The sequence below is a fragment of the Oryzias latipes genome, chromosome 13 (assembly GCF_053564925.1).
Source record: "Oryzias latipes strain Hd-rR chromosome 13, Olatipes_Hd-rR_3.1".
In the NCBI taxonomy this organism is placed as follows: Eukaryota; Metazoa; Chordata; class Actinopteri; order Beloniformes; family Adrianichthyidae; genus Oryzias; species Oryzias latipes.
Genome location: NC_136249.1, coordinates 7,701,440 through 7,722,347, shown reverse-complemented (window position 1 = coordinate 7,722,347; position 20,908 = coordinate 7,701,440). Strand labels below are relative to the sequence as shown.

Below are 20,908 nucleotides of genomic sequence, written 5' to 3'. Positions count from 1 at the left end.
AATGTAAAAGAGCTCTTTTGATTATAATTATGCCGTTTTTAGCTGTGGGAGTGTTGGTGCAGAGCAACCCCACCCCCCTTCCTGTCACCCATATTTTTTACACGCTCTCCCGCTAGCTTACAGCCCCTCACACCCCTGACCTAACATTACAATACTGGAGCCCATCGGGTTTTCTGCGGCACCATTGCACTCTTTTTTTCCAACCGCCTTTTTTCGTCTGCTCATGAATTACAACAATTTGAATTCAGAAATGCTATTTTGAACTTTATTTTCTTAATATTTGTCAGAAAAATGCCACAAAAAGATGTTAAAAACACCCAAAACATCATTTTCATCAGAGTGGGTCTTTCAGCACAGCAGAGGAAGGATACTGATTCGTGTTTTTCACCCGTTCACCCAATTCAAAAAGCTAAATTTATATGGCCTAAATATCTTAAAATAATTCTATGAAATGGTAACATTGATTCAATTCATTTACATTTCTTCAAGTCAAGGCTTGTCAATCCAAACCACAGCTTTATTTTTAATTAAAAGCATTTTTAAGTTTAATCTAAAAAAAAACACCAACAAAAAAACTAAAAGATCAAGATGCTGTTCCATCTGTCCCTCACCTTCTTGAAGACTGGTGGGTTTGGGAGCGGAGGTCCAAAAGAGGGAACATCTTCCCTGGCAGTGACAGACACCTGGGGACACATAAACGCGTTGAAGCAAAGCAACACAACTTTATTCAAACCTTTCAGTCCTCCAAAGCTGTCCGTCAATTCAATCTCTTTTCAGGGCTCACTTTAAGTTAAACATAGCTTTTTATTTTTATTTTATTTTATTTTAATTCAATCACACACCTTCTGTTGTAATTGTGCATGCAGAGTGGATGCATGACATCAGAGCAGAGTGTGTATACCTTGTAAGTTGTGTGCTCTGTGCAGGGGTTCTCCGCCTGCACCAGAACATAAGCATGCAGGAAGTTGGAGGCAATCATGTCTGGAACAAACGGCGTGGATTCTTCTTGGAAGACGGCGGCCACAATGTCATTTCCTATGTGCCGTTTCCTTTGGAGCTGCAGCCAACAGATGGATCATGAATATTCAGATGATTTCTTTGTTTTCTGCAGAATTCAGTTTATTCTGTTGCATGAAAAAAAGGTTAAAAATTCTTTTATACAAATATTTCAAATATAATCCTTTATTTAGTATGATGATGCCGCAAAACAAACTTTTTGGTCACATCTATTATCTATAATTAAAAAAAATGTCTTTTAGGATTTGGATGCCATCCATCCATCCATCCATCCATCCCTCCATCCATCATCCCTCCCTCCCTTTCTCCCTCCCTCCCTTAAATATGCAGTCTGACCTCAGTATTCCTCAGAGGGATCTTTGTAGCTTCAATTTTAGTGACTTGTAAACGAGCATTGTAGCATCCCACCATAGCTTACATGATAAAAATGTCATTATTTGCATGGGACATTTAAAACAGATTTCGTTTTTTTCTATAAGTCGTCCTAGCCAAAGCCGGGCTTTCACAGCCAGTGTGACAGCAATAAAGTGAGTATTACAGCCTGATACCTGCTGAACGTCGCCCTCTGTGAAGGGCAGCTTAGTGGACACATGGAACATAATCTCTCTCTGTCTGAAGACCGTGTAGATGGATTCGGACCCTGTCTGCCCGTGAGACACGTCCAGACCTCCACGGAACCTGGAACATCATCAAAGCACAAGGTCTCTGCTTCCATGTGCCACAGTATAACATGTTTTTTTTTTCCTTTCTTCCTGTTTTGTGCTTTACTTTGCATGCATTTTCCCATAAAGGGCGCCTGATGGTGAGGATTGTTAAGTACAGGTTGATACAGAAAACTGTTCTGGCCTCTGCTTACATGTCAATGTGGTGGACATGTAAAATGTGGACACACCAGACCAGTAACGCACATGCAAGAACATGCTAATAGGGCATTTATGAAGCCATGTTTAGCCCACAGTGTTCACACTGGACAAGCAGGGGGGGGCTTCTTCTACTGTTTACTAGCGCATGTCCACCACCTACAGTTGGACGAGTCTTGGTGTGAAATGTTGAAGCGGTGTAAATCTCATGAATCCTTCTCCAAGTTTTTTCTCCCACAGCTCTATTCTGATATATTAAAGACTGTTTAATTTTTGTGATTCGATTTGATTTGAAATGGTTTACCTCAAGCAATCAAAGCAAGAATGATGAACAAAGCGATACAATCAGCAGTTAAACAAAAACATAAAAAACTGAGGATAATTTAACATCAAATCTAAGATTGCTTGAAAGGGACAGGAAGTCATGTGTGTCATAGAATTTCGGATGGGAACAAACATCAGTTGTTAATTTCTCCTCCATGATCAATGTTCAAATGGTACAACTTCTGGGAATTAAAAAAGAAATCAAAGTTCAACCTTATTTACCTTTCAATTCACTTTCAATGGATGTGCGTTTTGTATGCAGACCCCGAAAACGGTCATAGAATTCTGTGCAGCTATGCGTGAACGCTCAAGTTTTGAGTGTAGAAGTGAATGTGGAAGCCCGAAACACATAGACTTTTCATTGAACGTATGTTGCAGAGGGTGGTGTGAGTGTGGCAGGGATTGCAGGTTAAAACAGAATTAATTGAGCCCTCTTTGAAATCCATTGCAAGGGTCACATGCTTCCTTCTTTCCTTTATCTGTCCTTACCCTTTAAAATCCTGTAGCTCAATGTTATCTCCTAAGACACTGAGAAACTCCTTAAAAGCAGGCGTCTCCTCGTTGTTTCCGAATAACTCTTCCTCCGACGTCTGACAAGAAATGACGTTCACAAAAAGGGGGAAAAAAAGTCAATCCAGGCACAAGTTTAGGTCAGCAAACAAAAAGAAAACTGCTCACCTGTCCAAACTTCTGATAGATAACCCCAAACTTGAACGTGTTGTTCACCTCGTGTTCATCGTAAGCAACTATCAAGCGAGATCCCTGCATGTCAACAAAGACACAGTTGCATGGTTTTGGTTACTCTTTAACTTGTAACCCATTCCGTCTGCCGTTGCCTTTGGGAAAACATGTTTTCCTCTTTTCCTGTATGTCTCAGGGGCAGGCCCGTGTTCCATAAGGCAGACATGTGACATGCCGCCATGGTCCCCAGTGAGGGGACGTAAATGAAGACACAGTGTTTTCTTTTATTTTCCTTTGCTAAGGCTCAGGCTGAAAGAAAGCAGCCCAATGCTCCTCCACAGAGGAAGACGAGCACATTCACTGCATCCTGTTCAAGAGGCGGTTGTATCATCAGTCCTCTCTGGTGTGATTTGATTACTGACGGGGGCAGATGCTGGAGAAGTGAGGAGCCAGCGAGGGTTGAAACGCAAACAGTAGTGGAGTATTTTTCCGGTTGAAAGCCAGAAGGGATTGAAAAGTTAATGACGAGCGGGATCAGGTCTGTGGCGCTGAAAAGAAAAAAGCGATTGAACGAAAATGTGGAGCACTTAAATGTTTACTTAAAAGAACGTGTACAGACCTGGAATAAAATAATGCACACTTTGAAGGTCATTAACCCGCTTATACCATGGTCATTTACAAAAGAAATAAATACTAACCAGTTTTTAGTCCTGAATTCAAGATTCGGCGACATATATGTGCTGATCGTCCCGATGGGTTGAATAAAGCATCAGTTCAGAGAGAAAGTTACCTCTTACCGCTTGTTTTTGTTCAGATGATGCAGCTAAAGTTTATTTTAGAGAAGCCAGCGCAGTGATATAAAACATTTCTGTTATGTGACCGGAATTGCGTGGTATATCACTGGGGTATTTTATGTTACTTTTTAATGCACACCCAGCAGCCAATCAGAATCGACTATTCACCCGGACCATGGTATAAGCGGCATTAACTAGTACGGCAAAATGCAGTAACATCTTGAAAATTACATTGCCATGGCAACTGCAGCAAATAGGAATAAGAAAATCAGATTAAGATTGCATGATGCATATATTTATTGGCTCTGTAGCTGTAAAAGTTGCGGTGTCTGTGGCTTGTTTGGCTTTAAAGGAAATTTTTGTCTCCCAGCAGAGCCAAGAAAGCAGAAAAGTTGACTCAGGTCAACTGGAATGAAAGTGCATGTTACAGTTAGAAGAGTTCAAACTGTTCAGAATGTGGGCCACAATGTGGAAGCTGAGGATAAACTCACCCGGGGGTACAGGACCGGGTTGAACTTGATCCCAGTGGCATCGTCACACAGAAGCTGGAAAGAAAGAGAGACATTCTAGAGTCTGGAGCTGCCACTGAAAGACTGAAAGGAGAGCAGTGACTTGCAAAAGTAACCCAGAGAAGACTTTCTCCCATGAAAACAGTGTTTTTGGTGTTTTTATCATGTTCTTGTGGCATTTCAGTCAGACAACTCATGCAGTAAAGAAGATTCATTTCCATATTTCTTTTAGTTTGGCATAAGGCTCCGTTCAGACACATAAAAAAAGATCTCCACCGAAAACACGAGTAATAAACCACTTCTAACGGAGCTCACGGGTGGAAGCCGGGGAGGAGAGTGGGGTGACGAATGCAGAGCTCGCGGAAATGGAAGAAGAGGGATTGGACCGCACACCTGGAACTTAAGTAGGACGCTGAACAGGTGAGTTGATTAGACTGAACCGCCCGCAGGAGGAGTAACCAGGTAAACGCACTGCTCGAGTTGCCTGCCTGAAATACTCCCACGGACGTTCATTTTTCTGATGATGGAGGACATATGTAAAGAAAATTAAGGTTAAAATTGCATTTCTGAGAATTTCTTTATTCAAATCATTGCGAGCAGAAGAAAAAAAATGAAGTTTGACGCAAATGTATATGTGAGAGCGAAAATACACTGGGCGGACCACAAGCTTCCTGCTCCATTCTGATGCATCCACTTGCAGACAAGTCGATAAATGTGCGTCTTTGTTTTCCTCGCCTGAGATGGAATCTGGATCCAAACTGTAGGACTGGATAGCTCCAACAATGCTCACCATCTTTGGTGCTCTGTTAATGTTAGATTGGAGGTGTGAGGGGCTGTAAACTAGTGGAACAACGTGTAAATAGAGAACTCTCTCTCTTGAATGCATTTTTAGCCTATGCTGTTCACACTGGACAAGCAGGGGGGGGCTTCTTTTTCTTTGTCGACAGTTTACTTGCGCATGTCCACCACCTGCAGTTGCAAGTGAATCCTTTTCCAGGTTTTTCCTTTCACAGCTCTATTCTGATGTACTTGGTGTCATAGAATACTAGCCAGACACAAACCGCTAAAACTGGTTTCCCCTCCATGATCAATTTTCAAACGATTGCGTGAATTAAAGGGGACGCCATCCACACATCACTACCAAATCAGAATCCCTAACTTAGGCACTTTTCCTTAAGCTCTTCATTGGAAGTGGGCTCTTGAATATGTGTTGCAGAGGGCGAAGAGAACGTAGCTTAACAGGGAGGAAGGGGGAATGGGGTTCCTCCACAGTAAAGGTCCCGGTCACAACTCAGAGGCAAATTCCTAATGAACGTCTGCCGCTCTGCAGAAACTATCTCCTAGAAAACAGCAGTTTGTTGTTTGTTTGTTTTGGTCTTAAAACTGCACCATCATAATTAAAAAAAAACACTGGGAACACTGTATATTATAACTGGATGAATCACTTGTGACGTCCGCCGTATAAAATGCTTTACTCCGGTTCCAACTGAATAGGGTTAATTCAGTCGCCATTTTTCTGCAATATGTTGCCACGTTGGAACCAGATGGCCTCAGTAAGCCGTGATTGGTCCGTCTACATTTCGATGGCAACCACTCTCTTCAGTGAGGAGTAAGCATAATAGAAGGCCACCCCGTCCTCTGAAAGCGGGCTTGGGAGAATCTGTCAATCAAACGATTTAAAAGTTCAATGCAAGGCCGCATACTTTTATTGAGGCATCTGATTGGTCCGTTTATTACTTTATTAACTTGCACTACAGAAAATATATTGCGCAAAAAATTAGGATTAGCGAGAACAAGTTATTAAAAAGTATCAGAGCAAGAATGGTTTTTCTGACCAATATAATAGCTGTTTATTTCTCTAAAGACTTCTATGGGATTTCTCCTTTTTGGGACTTCCTATTTGGAATGCGAGAAGGGAGGGATTGTTTTCTCATTTACTGTCAAGGATGTTAAAGCACCTAAACTGAGGCCATTCATGTAAATTCCCAACAGCCGACAATGGGTTCGTGATGACCATTTTAAAATGACATTTATGGCCATCACAGAGCAGATAGCAAATGTTTTGAAGACTATTTTTCTGTAATTGAAAATGAGGGTGTCACAGCAGCTGCATACTACAAGCAGTCTTTATATTCAGAAACATGGGGCCTGAGATCACATCTTAAGCTATTGAGTTCTGCTGACTGCTCTCAGTGGGACTTTTTTTTATGTCTTATAAATGCAAGGTCAGACTTTTTATTGATTTCTTTTATGGCCATAATGCTGATGTCGTTTTAAGAAATGATCTCAAAAAATGTAATGTGGGCAATAATCAATATTTATTCTAAACCTTCCAACAAATGAAAAGAAAAATGGACATTGCCTGCAGAAACAGACTGTTGTCCATTTTCAAGGAATTTGATATTTATTCTTTTAACAGTACATACCTTCACTGTAATGCAGTATGCAATATTCTTGTAGATATGTGTATAGAGGCATGAAGCCCCACCAGTCGCAAGTGTACTTCCTTGTTGGTTTATTTATTATTTTCCTTGTTGGTTTATTAGAAAAAAAAGTTCCTGCTGGAAATGATGAAACCAATGGTTTAATTTAGCACTGGCAGGATTTATTGGCCCAAAATTTATTTTGTCCATGTTTCTTAAATACTTACTCATGATGGGTATGATGATTAGTGATCAAAAACCAGAACGTTTTGTTTTGCCATGTATTCAAATACATTGGGGAAAAGGTTTATCATTCACAAATGTGCATTTTGTGCCTTTTTAAAAAAAGCTATGAGAAGTCTGCAAAGATGAAAACGATGTTTTTAACAGGTTCTTGTTACATTTTTCTGATGACGCATATTGAGAAAATTAAGCTCAAATGTACATTTCTGAGTATTTCTTCAAACTGTTGTGAATCAGGAGCAGACAAAAGAACTGGTTAAAAAAGAGCTTATATGTCACAGAAAATACACTGGTTTAGCCTAAAAGCTCTGAGCTCTCAGCGATGGGGAAGGGAAGAGGGGTGGGGTTGCCCTGACCTAAAAGTCCTGCTTAAAACTCCTGCCGCTCTGCAGAAACTATGTCTTAGAAAACGACCCAGGTTTTTAGATTTATTCTAAAAACGGCATAATTATAATAAAAGTCCACTGGGAATGACTGGAAAAATATTAATGCCAATTATCTCGCACAGCGACCGGGTAACCAAAGAGTGAATATTTAAAAAGCATTTCAAGGTTCTAGAGTGACCTGGCTAGTCTCTAGAACTCAACCCCATAGAGAATATATGGAGGGAGAAAAACCCCAAAACATCAGCTCTTGAGAAGATCTGCATGGAAGAAAGGACCAAAATAGCAGCTTCAATAAAAACTGCAAAAGACAAACAGGAAATGTTTGTTTGACCTCTGTCATTCATAACCTGGGTTACATTACAGTATAGAAGTAAACTTTTGTTATTGACTAAAGACATGTTTTCTACACTTTTATACAAGTCAAGTCTTTAAGAATCAAACAGTATGGTTTCCTGGATCCTTTTATTGCATTCTGTTTCTCATAAAAATATAAATATAGCAATGATAAACATCACAATCCTCTTCTTAAATGACCGTCAAAGACCATGATAGTATTACGACTGAGTTTTAGAGCAACCAAAAAATTAATGAAATAGTAAAATTACGAGATTTTCCGTCGTAGATTTAAGGAAAAAAAACTCGTACGCTTACGAGAAAAAAACTCACAATTTTACAAGTTTAAAGTGGAAGTGAGCTTACAGAGCAGACCGACTAAACTCAATGTTACAGGTAAGCTGAGTGTTTATTAATAATAGGCCAAATGTTTGATTTTCGATTTATCAATGTTTTATTTATTGATGGGTGGTTTGCAGGATCTCTGCAGCCGTTGATGAAGCCATCGGTATCCCTGCTCCTGTCCACTTCAATCCTTTCTTCCTCCACCAAACACAAGATCTCTACGTTTGTGTGATGCTTCCGTCTGAAGAGGAGCACTTTTTGGCATTTTCAACGTTCTAAAGCTAATATAACAGACTATTTTCATTCCTCTTTATTGTTTTATGTTGAAACGGGACGTTTCATCTGGAGGAGGGGGCGTGACTGTTTACACCTTGGTGTTCTGCTCATGACAGGTTCATGACGTAATGTGAGAAATGAACTTCAGGTTATGTGAATGAAAAGGAAAATAAAGGCTGCAGCGGTCCTCTACACCCAAATGTGTCTCTGAGCTCCTTATTTCACATATGAAACTCTGCTTTACCGACACCGAACCCCTCAAAGCCAGCTCCACTGAAAATAATCTAATCTCACCAAAAGGTTCCGAATCTCTGCGGAAATAAATCTTCACAAAAGGCTCCACATATTTCTTCTTAATTTTAATGATTCATTACTATTATTATAAGTTTTTGGTGTATATTAGGCTTAGTGATGGGATGTGTATCGCCTTTCCGTTTGGGGTTTTTTTTTTCCCTTTTGTTCTAGGTTTCAATGGGGGGGAGGGAAAAAAAAGTGTAATCATTGTTGTTATCATGTGTTTACTATTGCTGCTCTATAATCCAATAAAAACAATTTTGAAAAAAAAAAAAGGCTCCACATATTTCAAATTCAATCTAGGCTCAGAAAAACCTCGAGTTTTCCTCGTTAATCTATGACTTTTTTCTTGTAAATTTATGAGATTTCAAGTCGTAAATATACAAGGAAAAAACTCGTAACTTACCCAAAAAAAATCTTATAAATTTACACGTTTTTTCCTTGTAAATTTACGAGATTTTTTCTCGTAAATTTACTAGTTAAAAGTCGAAATTTAAAAAAAACTTTTTTTTGGTAAACTGGCCCTAAAACTCCGTCGTATATTAAAGATTGTTAAACAAAAGTTATTCTTGGCTATTTCGAACATTTTTTAAACTTTTAGTTCATTTTAAAATATGAACCCATTTTTTTTAAAGTTTTCAAACAACATTTAGGAAACAGACCTTTACTTTCATAAATCATATTTTTGTGAAGATGAGAAATGCTTTAGTCCCTGATGACATTTATATTTTATGAGGCATACAGACTGCATACAATATCAGAGTGACCAATGTTTTTCTGTATTTATCTATTTATACTTTGTTCATGTAGTTTTGCTTCACTCGCTTTATTTTGTGAAGTGACAGTGCAAAGCTCTGAGATCAGTTGATTACTGGAAATAAAAATTCTTCTCTTTTCTGTAATAGAAAAGCACATTTTTGGTGTCAAGTTCAGTCTCTAGAATTTCTTTTTTGTCTTGATTAAAAATTAAAAATAAGTGTTAGGTTTTGACTTACTTTCGCAATCTGAGGCACACTGGGAAGCTGGTTGATTCCGGCTAATGAAATTCTGTCATGAATTGTTTTGGTCCTTGATCTGTGAGCAGAAGAAAAATAGGATTACTGAATTCAAGGAGAATTTTATTTTTCAAAGCACCATCAGTAAAAAAAAAGGACACATTATGACAATAAAAAGGAAAAAGCAAGCAGAGAAAGCTGATTTCAAAACCTTAAATATGTCAAAGCCAGAACTCGTCTGGCAGTACCTGAGAATGATGCGCAGGAACTCCTGCGCCTCTGTCTCCTCGTGTTTCAGAGACATGATGAGGTTGCCGATGCTGCTGCCTGTGCAGTAATAGTTCATGTGCTCCTGGAAAAAAGCAAACAGAGGTCAGCTTAAATCAAAGGGAAAAATCCTTTATTGGGGTCTCATCTCAATCATCCAACCCAAAGACAAAGAGCTTGGCGGAAAGGTCCCGAGAGATTTTTTTCTTGGTTCTTGCTGGTGTTTCCATCGACACCTGAAGGTGAGGAGTGTCAGAACTGCAGGCTTGTGGGGCTTGTTGTTTTTCAGCTGTCATGACTAAAGCATGAACTTCTCTTTTAATTTTAACGGTCACAGAAATTAAAGCCAGAAGCTTTGTTTTGTAAAACTACGGGATTTTGTTCAACACATCCGTCCGTCTTAATGCGTCACATGACTTTAAGCAGCTGCTCGGACCGCTAAGTTAGTACCTCAAAGCTTAAAAGTTAATAAAAGACAAACAATAAAAATGTATTTGGAAAGTTTTTTTTTTTTTGAGGAGAATGAGTCAGTAAGGAAACCGAAGAAGCTTTCAAGAAAAATAAAACTGCTATTTACAGATAAAACCAGGAGTTTTCCTAAACATACAGATTTATTGAGACGGTTGTTCCCACATAACAAAAGCTGCTCGCTCTGCCTGACTCTTGAACGTTTCACACGTTGATAATAAAGACACAATAGATTCTTGTTTATTATTATATTTAGAAAATACTAGTTTTACGATGGTTGTGTCATTTTATTTTGCTTCATTTATCCGTCATTGAAAGTCAGACGCGGCTAAAGTTAGAATCTGGTTGTTAGCATCCACTTTGGCGTGAAATGGAAAATCTTCATCACCAAGTTTAAGTTTGAACCAGCTGCAAACATTTGACAGAAAATAAAGATTCAACCAAATAAAGTTGCTGATTCGTGTAAACCTGTAAAAAGGACATTTGTGAATTTGCCAACAGCAAGGGTGACTTAGGCAGGCATCTATTAAGAAACTTGAGCTCAGAAAATGTTCTTCTGTGTTAAAAAAAACACAATGAATCAGGATTGATGTAAAAATAAAATATGATAAATCTTTTTGCCCTGAAAGATGATCAGAGACTGGGTTGGGTTCTCAGTGTTGTAATAGTATTCTATAAAAAAACTGTAATGTTGCTTTTATCAAATTATTTACAAATCAGAAACAACTTCTACAAATCAACAACTTTGTTTAATTGAATCTTTGTCTTCCGTGAAAAAAAAAACTTGTGTTTTCAGATGCTTTTTTACCAAATTTCTTATAGTAGCATTTTAGTTTATAAAAATAAAGGTTTTTCAGTAACCCGAAGGGAAGAATTACTAAACATAAACTTCAGCCCTGTTTGGACTGGTCCATGAATACATTGTCTGACATTAGACTATTAGATTTGAAAAAGGTTGGAGACCACTGCTCTAGACTACTTGCCTGGCAGCTCAGCATCCTTCTACCAATATATTCACTGTCTCTCCTCTAAACATGTCTGAACCATCTCTGTCTGGCCTCTCTGACTTTATCTGCAGAACCTTTAACATGGGCTGTCAATCTGATGGATTTGGTCATAGTGGGCGGGGTTTAGGATCTCTAAAGAATGTGATGAATGTGGACCTAACCTTTCCAAGGAAGTGTTTGCCATAGGCTCGAGCTGTGCTGTTGCACTCCAGGCGAAAGCTGTGCGCCCCTCCAGGACTCATGGCTTCATCTCCATCCTCGTCCTCCTCACAGAAACTGGACTCTGAAGAGGAAGGTGTCCCTGCAGGTGCCTCTGAATCCTCAATCCAGTAACCACCAAACTGGGGCAGAATTACTTGGGGATATGGACCTCCTTTTTCTAAGACCTTTCAAGAGAAGAATCAAAAAAATTTAATTAGAAAAAAATAAGGTGAATCAACTTTTAATACACAATTTTGAGGCAATACTTCTGACTTTTTAAAAAAAAGGGTTCAATTGAAGAAAAAGTAAATATGTGTTTGAGATACCACTTACATCTTCAATCCGTGGGTAAGGAATGTAGTCATCCTGAAAGATGGAGCACAGAGCAAACTTTAAAAATTCAATACTTGCAATGTATTCTTTGACAGATAATGAACGTTCATGGAAAGCTACAAACACAAACACAAAGATGTGATGGACTTGGACTCCTTTACTAAAATGATGCAGATCCTTAAGCCTTAGTCAAACCCCCATGAAGGGGGGTAGACCTGTATGACTGCTGTGGGTTGTCCGGGCCTGTAGAGGGTCATGGACAAGAGTAGGTGCATCTCAAGGGGAACACAGGTGTGTCTTGCAGTTACCTTGAGGCTTTTGTGGCCAACTTAAGGGATATCATGAAAATGTAACGTATGATTGTCGCAAACGTGGTGGGTGTATCATAAAGCATTTGTCAGGCCATGCACCATGGAGTATAGCTGATGCTGTCGTACGGTGCCCTAACGCCACACTCTAGTCGATAGTGAGGTTCTGGTGGTGGTCAGACGATGAACGCACGGGGTGTGCAGTTGATACCTGAATGACCGCAGGATGCCCATAGGATAACCATAGGATTAACAAGCATTAATAGGCCTTTTGCTAAAGAATACACATATATATATATATATATCTGTAGGACATACTTCCATCTCACCTAATTCACACTTCCTTCTCCTTATGTGTTGTGTTTGTTCAGTACGACCTGCCGTCCGCAGTTTGCCAGTAGAAACACGAACAATTTGCTCCACTGGTTTACCAAGCGGTCTATGACCTTGATATTTCCTGCGCGACACCTGCGTGCCCCGAAGAGCTTTGCCCATTTTTCACCCGCAGACAGCATGTATCTACCCGTAAGTGCAGTTGTGACTAAGACCTTATAAACACCTGTGGTAGGTGTCACTTTTTGATTGTCTGAGAATTGTGTTAAAGCTAGTGAAACTTGACTAATTGCTTTAACTGTGTGCAGCCTTAAATGCCGCTGAACAGCTTCTGAGAATGCAGGGCCATGGCAAGCCAGCTATTTATATTCTGCAGCAGCAAGAGTCAAGGTATTGGCAGGCTCCATTGACAGCTGGACGTCTTTCAGCTTGTAATCAATTGGATCAAGAGACTATTGATTTTGCACTTCCAAAGGCAGTGAGAAAAATCTGAAAAACCTTCGCAGGGGAGTTCAAAATCTTTCACAAGCAGACAGATGAGGGGCAAAAAAAGCAACCACATACAAGACCAAAGGAGGGAGGGAACAATGAAAGCAAAATGCATCTGGATAGAGGGAGCATCAAAGGACAAACTCATGAGATCTACAGAGAAGATGTGAGGGAGGGTGCGACCAGCCACACCTTCCATTTTTTGGTCTCTTCCGCTTTAGGGACCTTATTAGTGTCCGTTCGCAGCGTGAGGATAGAGAAGAACAGGGGTCAAACAGCAGAGTCTGTGCATAGCATAACATGTCTTGACACATGGTATTCGTCACTGTTTGACGGCAAGAACAGGTTTTCACCAGTGACTGTATATAAGAACTGGACCGAGTGAGTGTGACGTCACCAATTGAAAATGGTTAATTTCTGACCCCAAAGAAATAAAGTCAATTCAGTTGCCATTATTTATTCGTGATATAGCCATTGCCATGTTGGAGCCAAAAAACGTCAGTAATTAGTGATTGGTCTGAGTTGGTCAAAATTTTTATGGCAACCACTCTCACCAATCAGGAGTGAGCACGTTGGAAGGCCACACCCCTACCACTTGTTTAGGAGAATCTGTCAATCAAACGCTTTGAACAATCGACCCAAGACCACCTACTTTTTTGAGGCAACTTGAAGAACTTGAGCTACAGAAAAAAATCTCTATTAGCGAGAAAATGTTAAGAAAAAACAAAAAAAAACAAAAAAAAAGTAGCCGAAGTCTATGGGATTTCAGCATTTGGGACCAGTGGGTACTTTCTATTTGGAATGCAAGAGGGAGGGGTCACCAGGTCTAGTTGTCATGTACAGTCAATGGTTTTCAGACATGCAGACATAAATCATTTTCTTCACAATTGAAATTTCTTCATTTATGATGCAGCAGCAGTGAGCCGCAGCCTGGATAGCTTTATCATGTCTTATGTGTGTAAATACACAAATATGAAAGAAGGAGGGTTTGGATAAGATGTATAGAATGTGGTCAGTTATGAAACAGGTCCTGACTGTGTGTTTTGTTTAAACACCCACCTCCAGCATTAGCTGGTCTACCGGCTGCAGCATTCAGCACATGAGAGGTCACCCTCTTCTGCGTCATGTCTGCAGATGTTTTTGTCTCTCTTAAGTGCTTGTTGATGGAGGCAATCATCACCAACATTATGAGATGGATCATAAAGACCCTCTTAAAAAGTTGCAATCTCTGGTACTATCACAAGAGATGAATAAAAAACAGGTAAATAAAGAAAGGAGGAAGAAGGAAAGCTCCTCTAAGATTCCAAACATCTAGATTTACATGACCTCTAATAATTTGGGTCTAATCTAAGACTTCAATCAGGCTGAAGGAAGACCTTTATCCTACTGATTTGGCCAAAGGACCCTCAAATTTACCAGAAATTTATTATTTACTCACTTCAATCAAATCACCATCCTGTCCCAAAACAATGTATTGCTTACTTAATAAGTTTGAATGTCAGATGTTTCGTCCTCAAGGAAGCAAAACTATTTCTGTCTTGATTTACGTAATATTAACAGAAACAAAAAAGCATTTTTTTAAATATTTATTTCCAATAATTATGACTTTATGTCATGGAACTTTTGCTAACAACTGATCTGTTCTTTGTTGTTCATTTGTCATCTTCATTTTATTTTGAAAGTATGTCACCTTTGTGCTCTTGGTTTGGTTTCACCCGTCACATTTAAAATCTCGTCCACCAACAGGATGTCCTTTGAGTTCAATGATGTAAACTATCTTTCTTTTAAATGTTTGCCAGTTTGGTTTATTTGCTTACATTTTCCATGGGTGTAAACTGGTCATCCGTGAACATACGTGGAAAAAAGTGAGAACAGTTTTGGTTCCTTACATGAAATGTTGACATGTGTCACGAATGAACCACATTAAAACCATGGAAGTATGAATATGTGTGAATAAACCACCCAGAGAACAGAACCTGCACTTCATTTAATTTTTTTATCTTGACTTTCAGAGACAACTGAGCAGAAACCGCATCACATCAGCACCATGGTTAGCGACCGCCCCGGGCCCTCGCAAATGCTTCGTTTTAATTATACAGTCCGGTCCCACTGATCCGCACCTGTTTTCAAGTCAAGGTTGTGTCACACTGCCACCATGTACATTTTGCGGCCTTACATTGCTAGGCGCTAGTCGAGGAGAGCCGCCATCCCTGGCCCCCGCCTGTGACTCACCTTCCACCTTGCATCAGACACCGCCCCACGAGAGAAACACGCATGAACTGCAACCGACCAAAGATTTTCAACAGCTCAAAAAAAAAATTTGTGTACAGACCCGTAAGCTGAAACCCATGACCAACATATGTGCACATCAACGAATGACGGATACAAAAAACGCTTATGAATTACGTATATCACGCATGTATCACGGATGACCGTAGTGTCATACGTGGACAATGCACAGATTGTACGTAGAGACAGTGTGACATGGCCTTAAGGGAGATTTACCAAATAAACTATGTTTAAGGTATGAAAAAATTATACACTATGTTACCAAAAGTGTTGGCTCATCCATCCAAATGATCAGAATCTGGTGTCCTAATCTCTTGGCCTGGCCACAGGTGTATAAAATCAAGACTGTTTGTGACAAACATTTGGGAAAGAATGGGCCGCATGGGCCAGCATGGAACTGTCCTAGGATGCCACCTGTGGAACAAATCCAGTGCTGAAATTTCCTCACTCCTAAATTTTCCGCAGTCAACTGTTTTCTCTCTCAGAAGAAAATGGAGAAGTTTGGAAACAGCAGCTCAGCCATGAAGTGGTAGGAGAGGGGTCAGCTGATGCTGAAGCACATAGTGCAAAGAGCTCGCTGACTTTCTGCACAGTCAATAGCTGCAGAGAGCTTCATGGAATGGGTCTCCATGGCCGAGCAGCTGCATCCAAGCCGCACATCACCAAGTGCAACGCAAATCGTCGGATGCAGTGGTGTAAAGTGAGCCGCCACTGGACTCTAGAGCTGTGGAGACGCTTTCTCTGGAGTGATGAATCACTCTTTTCCATCTGACAATCTGATGGACGAGTCTGGGTTTGGAGTTTGCCAGGAGAACCGTACATTTGGGACTCCATTGTGCCGAGTGTGATATTAGCTGGAGGAGGAATTATGGTATGGGGCCTCTTTTTCAGGACTTGTGCTCTGCTCCTTAGTTCCAGTGAAAGGAACTCTGAATGCTTCAGGATACCAAAACATTTTGGACAATTCCATGATCCCAACCTTGTGGAAACAGTTTGGAGCGGCCCGTTTCTCTTCCATCATGACTGTGCACCAGTACACAAAGCAAAGGTCCATAAAGACATGGAGGACAGTCTGGTGTGGATGAACTTGACCGGCCTGCACAGAGTCCTGATCTGAACCCGACAGAACACCTTTGGGATGAATTAGAGCGGACACGAAGAGCCAGACCTTCTCCACCAACATCAGTGTGTGACCTTATAAATGCGCTTTTGGAGGAAAGGGCAGAAACTCCTAGAAACACTCCTCAACCTTGTGGACAGCCTTCCTAGAAGAGCTGAAGCTGTAACGGCAGCAAAAGGGGGGCCCACATCATACTGAACTCTACGGGTTAGGAATGAAATGCCACTTCAGTTCAAATGAGTCAAGGCAGGTGAGCCAATACTTTTGGGAATATAGTGCACCTCAAGAAAAGGGGGGACAATTTAGTCAATGATCACATTCTTAGGTAGCCAATTTAAAAAGGGTGTATGTGTAAAATTTAAAGTTTGGTCGTTAAAGTCAACTTTATTCCTCACAACAATGAAAGCAACAATTCAAACTACTTCAAACAGACATTAGAGAAGCTTTTGTTGAACATGTTTGATTTTAAATAACACATATTTTAGAAAGAAAAACTAAAAACGTTTTCTGAACAGGTGGTATTCTATGTAAATTCATCCCAACAGACAATTTGTCTTTGCAGAAAAGCTTACATTTTAATGTAAATTTTGAAAAAGTTCACATTGGACTGCGGGCATGGTAAGGCAAATATGATACAGCATGGAACTCAGAGTGGAGAAAAGTTATTGACTAAAATTGTTAAGCTGCAACACCATTTTACCTTTGGACCCTAGTTATCACAGAAATTGTAATTTAAATGACACACACAATATTGACTTATTACATTGTTATGTCAACACAGCACATTTCTAAGCCATGCATTTAATTAAATTCTAGTAATTGGTTTTCTAAATTACTTTTTTTTTTTAAATGTTGTAAGCAATGTAGGTTTAGAAGAAACCACAGGAGGAAATTCTGTTTTCTGCAGAAAATCATCTTTACCTGCAGGTATTAACATAACACCCACTCAGCTCACGGATACATTGTTGTTGGCAGGTAATTATAAAACTGCTGCTATAATTCTTCTACTTCCTCCCTTTAGCCACTTGTACATATTTAGACATTTAACTTATTATTTCTTTGTAGCTTTTACTACTTTTCCTTTTCATCATACTATGCATGCTGACAGCTAAAAGCCTGAGCCCCACGGGGCCTTTGGAGTGCAGAGTGGTCCCACACAAAGAGAAGTAGACTTTACTGATAAGGAAAGAAAAAAAATCTATGTATTCCTGGCAGACAAAGAGAAAATATTCAATTTAAAAGCTCCCTCCCCATGATCAAAGAAAGAAATAAAACCCAGAAGTCACTGAGGGAGTTGGAAATACGTTTATTTTAGTCAATAAGTGACACGATAAGCCCTGAAAATACTCACTAGTGGCTCAAAGAAGGATAAGGCAGGCAAAAGTAAACACATTTAGGGGAAATATGTACAATTTAGAAGCTTCCTACCTGCATTTTTTCCAGCATATCGAAGAACTCTGCAGACTGAAACAGAAAAAAAATAAAAAAGCTTAATAAACAAAGTGAGACAAAGTCTCATTTGACATAATTGGCTTTTTGCTGTCCTTAATTTACACCTCAAGCAGGTGTTTTAACCCTTAATTAACAACCTGGCCGTCTGAATGTAAAGGTCCTACATGGATACATGGATCCTGGCAGGCGCAGAGCTGCAGCTCGCTGTTTGCAGCTGCGCAACTTCACCGTGTCAAGAGGGCAGGGAAGGTCTCACGCCCACATGTACACACACTGATAAAGAAACCACTTCCTCGGACGGCAACACGCCCAGAAACAACACACACAGGCGTGCACTCACACTTCTTCTTCCCAGGAGTTTCCTTCTCGCCACATAAGCAAGCTGTGAAGGTGATAATGGCTGACACATTTGTTGTGTTAACATCCTGCCATGCTTTTACCCAGGCTGCATGCACAGGTAAAAGGTGACACACTTAAACATAGCAGATTCAACAAAGTCAACTTTTTTGACAAAAAAAGTAATAAAATTAAAGGATCCTGACGAGCATCTTCACACTTCCTCTGTTCTACCCGAGGACATAAAGAAAATTAAGCCTAAAATTGCATTTCAGATTATTTCTTTATTCAAATCGCTGTGAATCAGGAGCAGAAGAAAAAATTCAATTTAAAAAAAGAGCGCATTTTTGAAGCTATCAGCAATATGGGGAGGGGGGGGGGGGGGTGGGGTTGCTTCAAGTCAACAGTCTGAGTCCACAACTCCGAGGCAAATTTCTGATGAGCTCCTGCCGCTCTGCAGAAACTATGTCCTATTAAACGACATGGGCTTTTAATTTTGGCTAAAAACTGCATAATCAGAATTTAGAAGACCACTGGGAAAACTGAAAATGGATGAAAAGACGATCAGAGTGGGAGTATGGAGAAATGAAAACACCTAAAGCAGGAAAACCTTGGGTTTGACTGGAGCTGCTGTGGACCAACTGTTTCATTCCAAGTGTACCTCTGTGTCTTATTAGAAATTGAAATAATATATTAAAAGTTCTACACCTTCACTCTAGTCAGAAACTAAATAAGCTTAAACATGCTGTAAACTGATGCAGACCTGTGGAGTCAGCAGAACAAACTACTATGTCGGTTTTCTTAGGAACTTTGCAGTCATGTGTGTTTTGCCTCTCCAGTGTAAATATGCCTGTAGGTGGTGCAGATCAGAGCAACCAGCAGAGAACAAGGATACTGTCATTCTAAACCATTATAAGCTTCACTATTGGACTTTTTACCTACTATACTGAGACAAAGCGAATGGTGTTCACACTTCACCTTTTAGTTGGTTCTGTTCTTGCGTGATCATACTAATTTGTTCTCAGCTTATCATTTCATACTGTTTGTTTTGTGACCTTTTCGTTGCCTTCTAATGAAGCAACTTCTGCGCAGCTTATCTCCAGTGGCAACCTCAAGAAGAACTCAGGGGGCCGACGACATCGAAAGCTCCCCTGTTTAAGAAAGAATGTGCACGCGTTCATGTTAGGTCATCAACTAAAGCAATCGAACGGATAGAAAAAGATGAAAAGAGAGACTGGGAAACTGATGAGCACAATCTCACTGTTCCGACTTTCATATAAAGAATGTTGATAAATTCATCAATTACTGTTGAAGAAAACTTCTCAGGAAATATTTGATACCAGCATCCTTGAGCTTTAGTCACATGCACTCATTCAGGGGATTGCTGCAGGTTTTTGGGTTGTCCATGCCGGTCATAGAGAGGAACTGTCACATCTAAAGGGGGAGCACAGGGGTGTCTTGATGCTTGGACGGCCACCTCATGTGGTAAGTGTATCATAAAGTATTTGTTAGGATAATTTAAGCTGCTTGCACTTATGACAGACAGGTGATGCTGCCGTACGGTACCATGACGTCATACTGTGGCCGTTACCAAGGTGTGTGTACTGGCTCATTACTTATTACGAGCAAATGCCGCACGCTGATCTGTAAGTGTGGGCATGACGGGTTTCGGAAGCCCACCCAAACAACACTGTGATTGTCTAATTTCCTAATTTCTAACAATCAAGCTGCACCAAGGAGCGCACACTTATGTGAGCAGCATTAACGGGCTCCTTGCGCAGTGCAGGGGAGGGGTAGAAAAAAAAGGCTGCGTAACAGTTTGCTGTATTGCTATTTCATGCCGACCACCTGTGTGCCCCGTTCAAGTTTGCCCTTTTTTTGCCCTCTGACTCTTTCTCTCTACCCATAAGGGCAGTTGTGACCAAAGCTTTATGTAAGATGCTGATGCTACTACTGGAAAAATAATGGCATTTAACTGACCTGAACTGTAATAAACTGATTTAGAGCAATAATTAATCGAATTCTCTAACAATCTGCACCCAAGTGGACTGATATGAATTGATTTAATCATAGATTATAGTGAGTCAAGTGAGAAGGTGCAAAGGACAACAAAAACCTTCAGTATGGATGTAATCAGACTGGACACATTTGGTTCGCTTAAAGTGAATCAGAGTTTTTCTTCCCAGATAATCTGGAACAAATTTTTATTCTGAATACAGCCAAGCGGACCAAACCGCTCTCTGATCCATCTTTGGAGGTGGTCTCGATTTGTTTCCAATCGGACTGAGCGTTGGTTCACTTTGAGATTTCTCAGTCTGAATACAATCCGTCCTCAGAACGGACCAACTGAACCAAAACGGCCACTGTAGCCGATGGTCACGTGATCCAAACACAGCCAGAATGTAGCAACAGATGAGCCGGAGACAAATCTAAAGCAACGATTGCCGTTGTGGGTACCGGATGTTCTCGGGTTGCCGGATGTTCTCGGGGTCCTTCGGGGTCCTTCGACCAATGATGACGTCACACTATTTGATTGGCTGTAAGTTGCCATGACCAATGAGTTAACGTCGCTAGGTTTTTTTTAAAACTTTATTGACAATTGCGGTATCATACATTAACAATGACATTAACGTTAACAACGAACAATAACAATGTAATGAATATTGCTTCGAAGATCAGTCACCATTGCCAAACATAACATATTAACATAGAAAATAAAGAATAGAGGGGAAAAAAGAAACAATGAACATAACACACAAATAAATAAAAACATAAGTAAAATAAAATAAAGGAACATAGAAAAAATCTAAATAGTCTAATACTAG

The 20,908-nt window shown here is 40.1% G+C and overlaps 1 protein-coding gene across 14 annotated transcripts in view; it reads right to left on the bottom strand.

The window, feature by feature from the left end:
• rap1gap2a (RAP1 GTPase activating protein 2a) overlaps positions 1 to 20,908 on the bottom strand; it is a 123,681-nt gene that overhangs the window by 10,009 nt on the left and 92,764 nt on the right. For 6 of the 14 annotated variants that reach the window (XM_023961596.2, XM_078929526.1, XM_023961599.2 and 3 more), the window contains 12 exons: positions 17,724 to 17,759; positions 13,079 to 13,111; positions 11,757 to 11,789; positions 11,384 to 11,608; positions 9,729 to 9,832; positions 9,481 to 9,559; positions 4,168 to 4,221; positions 2,880 to 2,963; positions 2,691 to 2,791; positions 1,566 to 1,695; positions 902 to 1,057; positions 612 to 683 (listed from right to left, as the gene is read on the bottom strand). In XM_023961596.2, the coding sequence (XP_023817364.1) occupies positions 612 to 683; positions 902 to 1,057; positions 1,566 to 1,695; positions 2,691 to 2,791; positions 2,880 to 2,963; positions 4,168 to 4,221; positions 9,481 to 9,559; positions 9,729 to 9,832; positions 11,384 to 11,608; positions 11,757 to 11,789; positions 13,079 to 13,111; positions 17,724 to 17,759 (1,107 nt within the window). Of the gene's footprint in view, positions 1 to 611; positions 684 to 901; positions 1,058 to 1,565; positions 1,696 to 2,690; positions 2,792 to 2,879; positions 2,964 to 4,167; positions 4,222 to 9,480; positions 9,560 to 9,728; positions 9,833 to 11,383; positions 11,609 to 11,756; positions 11,790 to 13,078; positions 13,112 to 17,723; positions 17,760 to 17,884; positions 17,902 to 20,908 lie in introns of those variants that run through there. The other 8 variants (XM_023961597.2, XM_078929532.1, XM_078929527.1 and 5 more) reach the window with 3 other exon arrangements.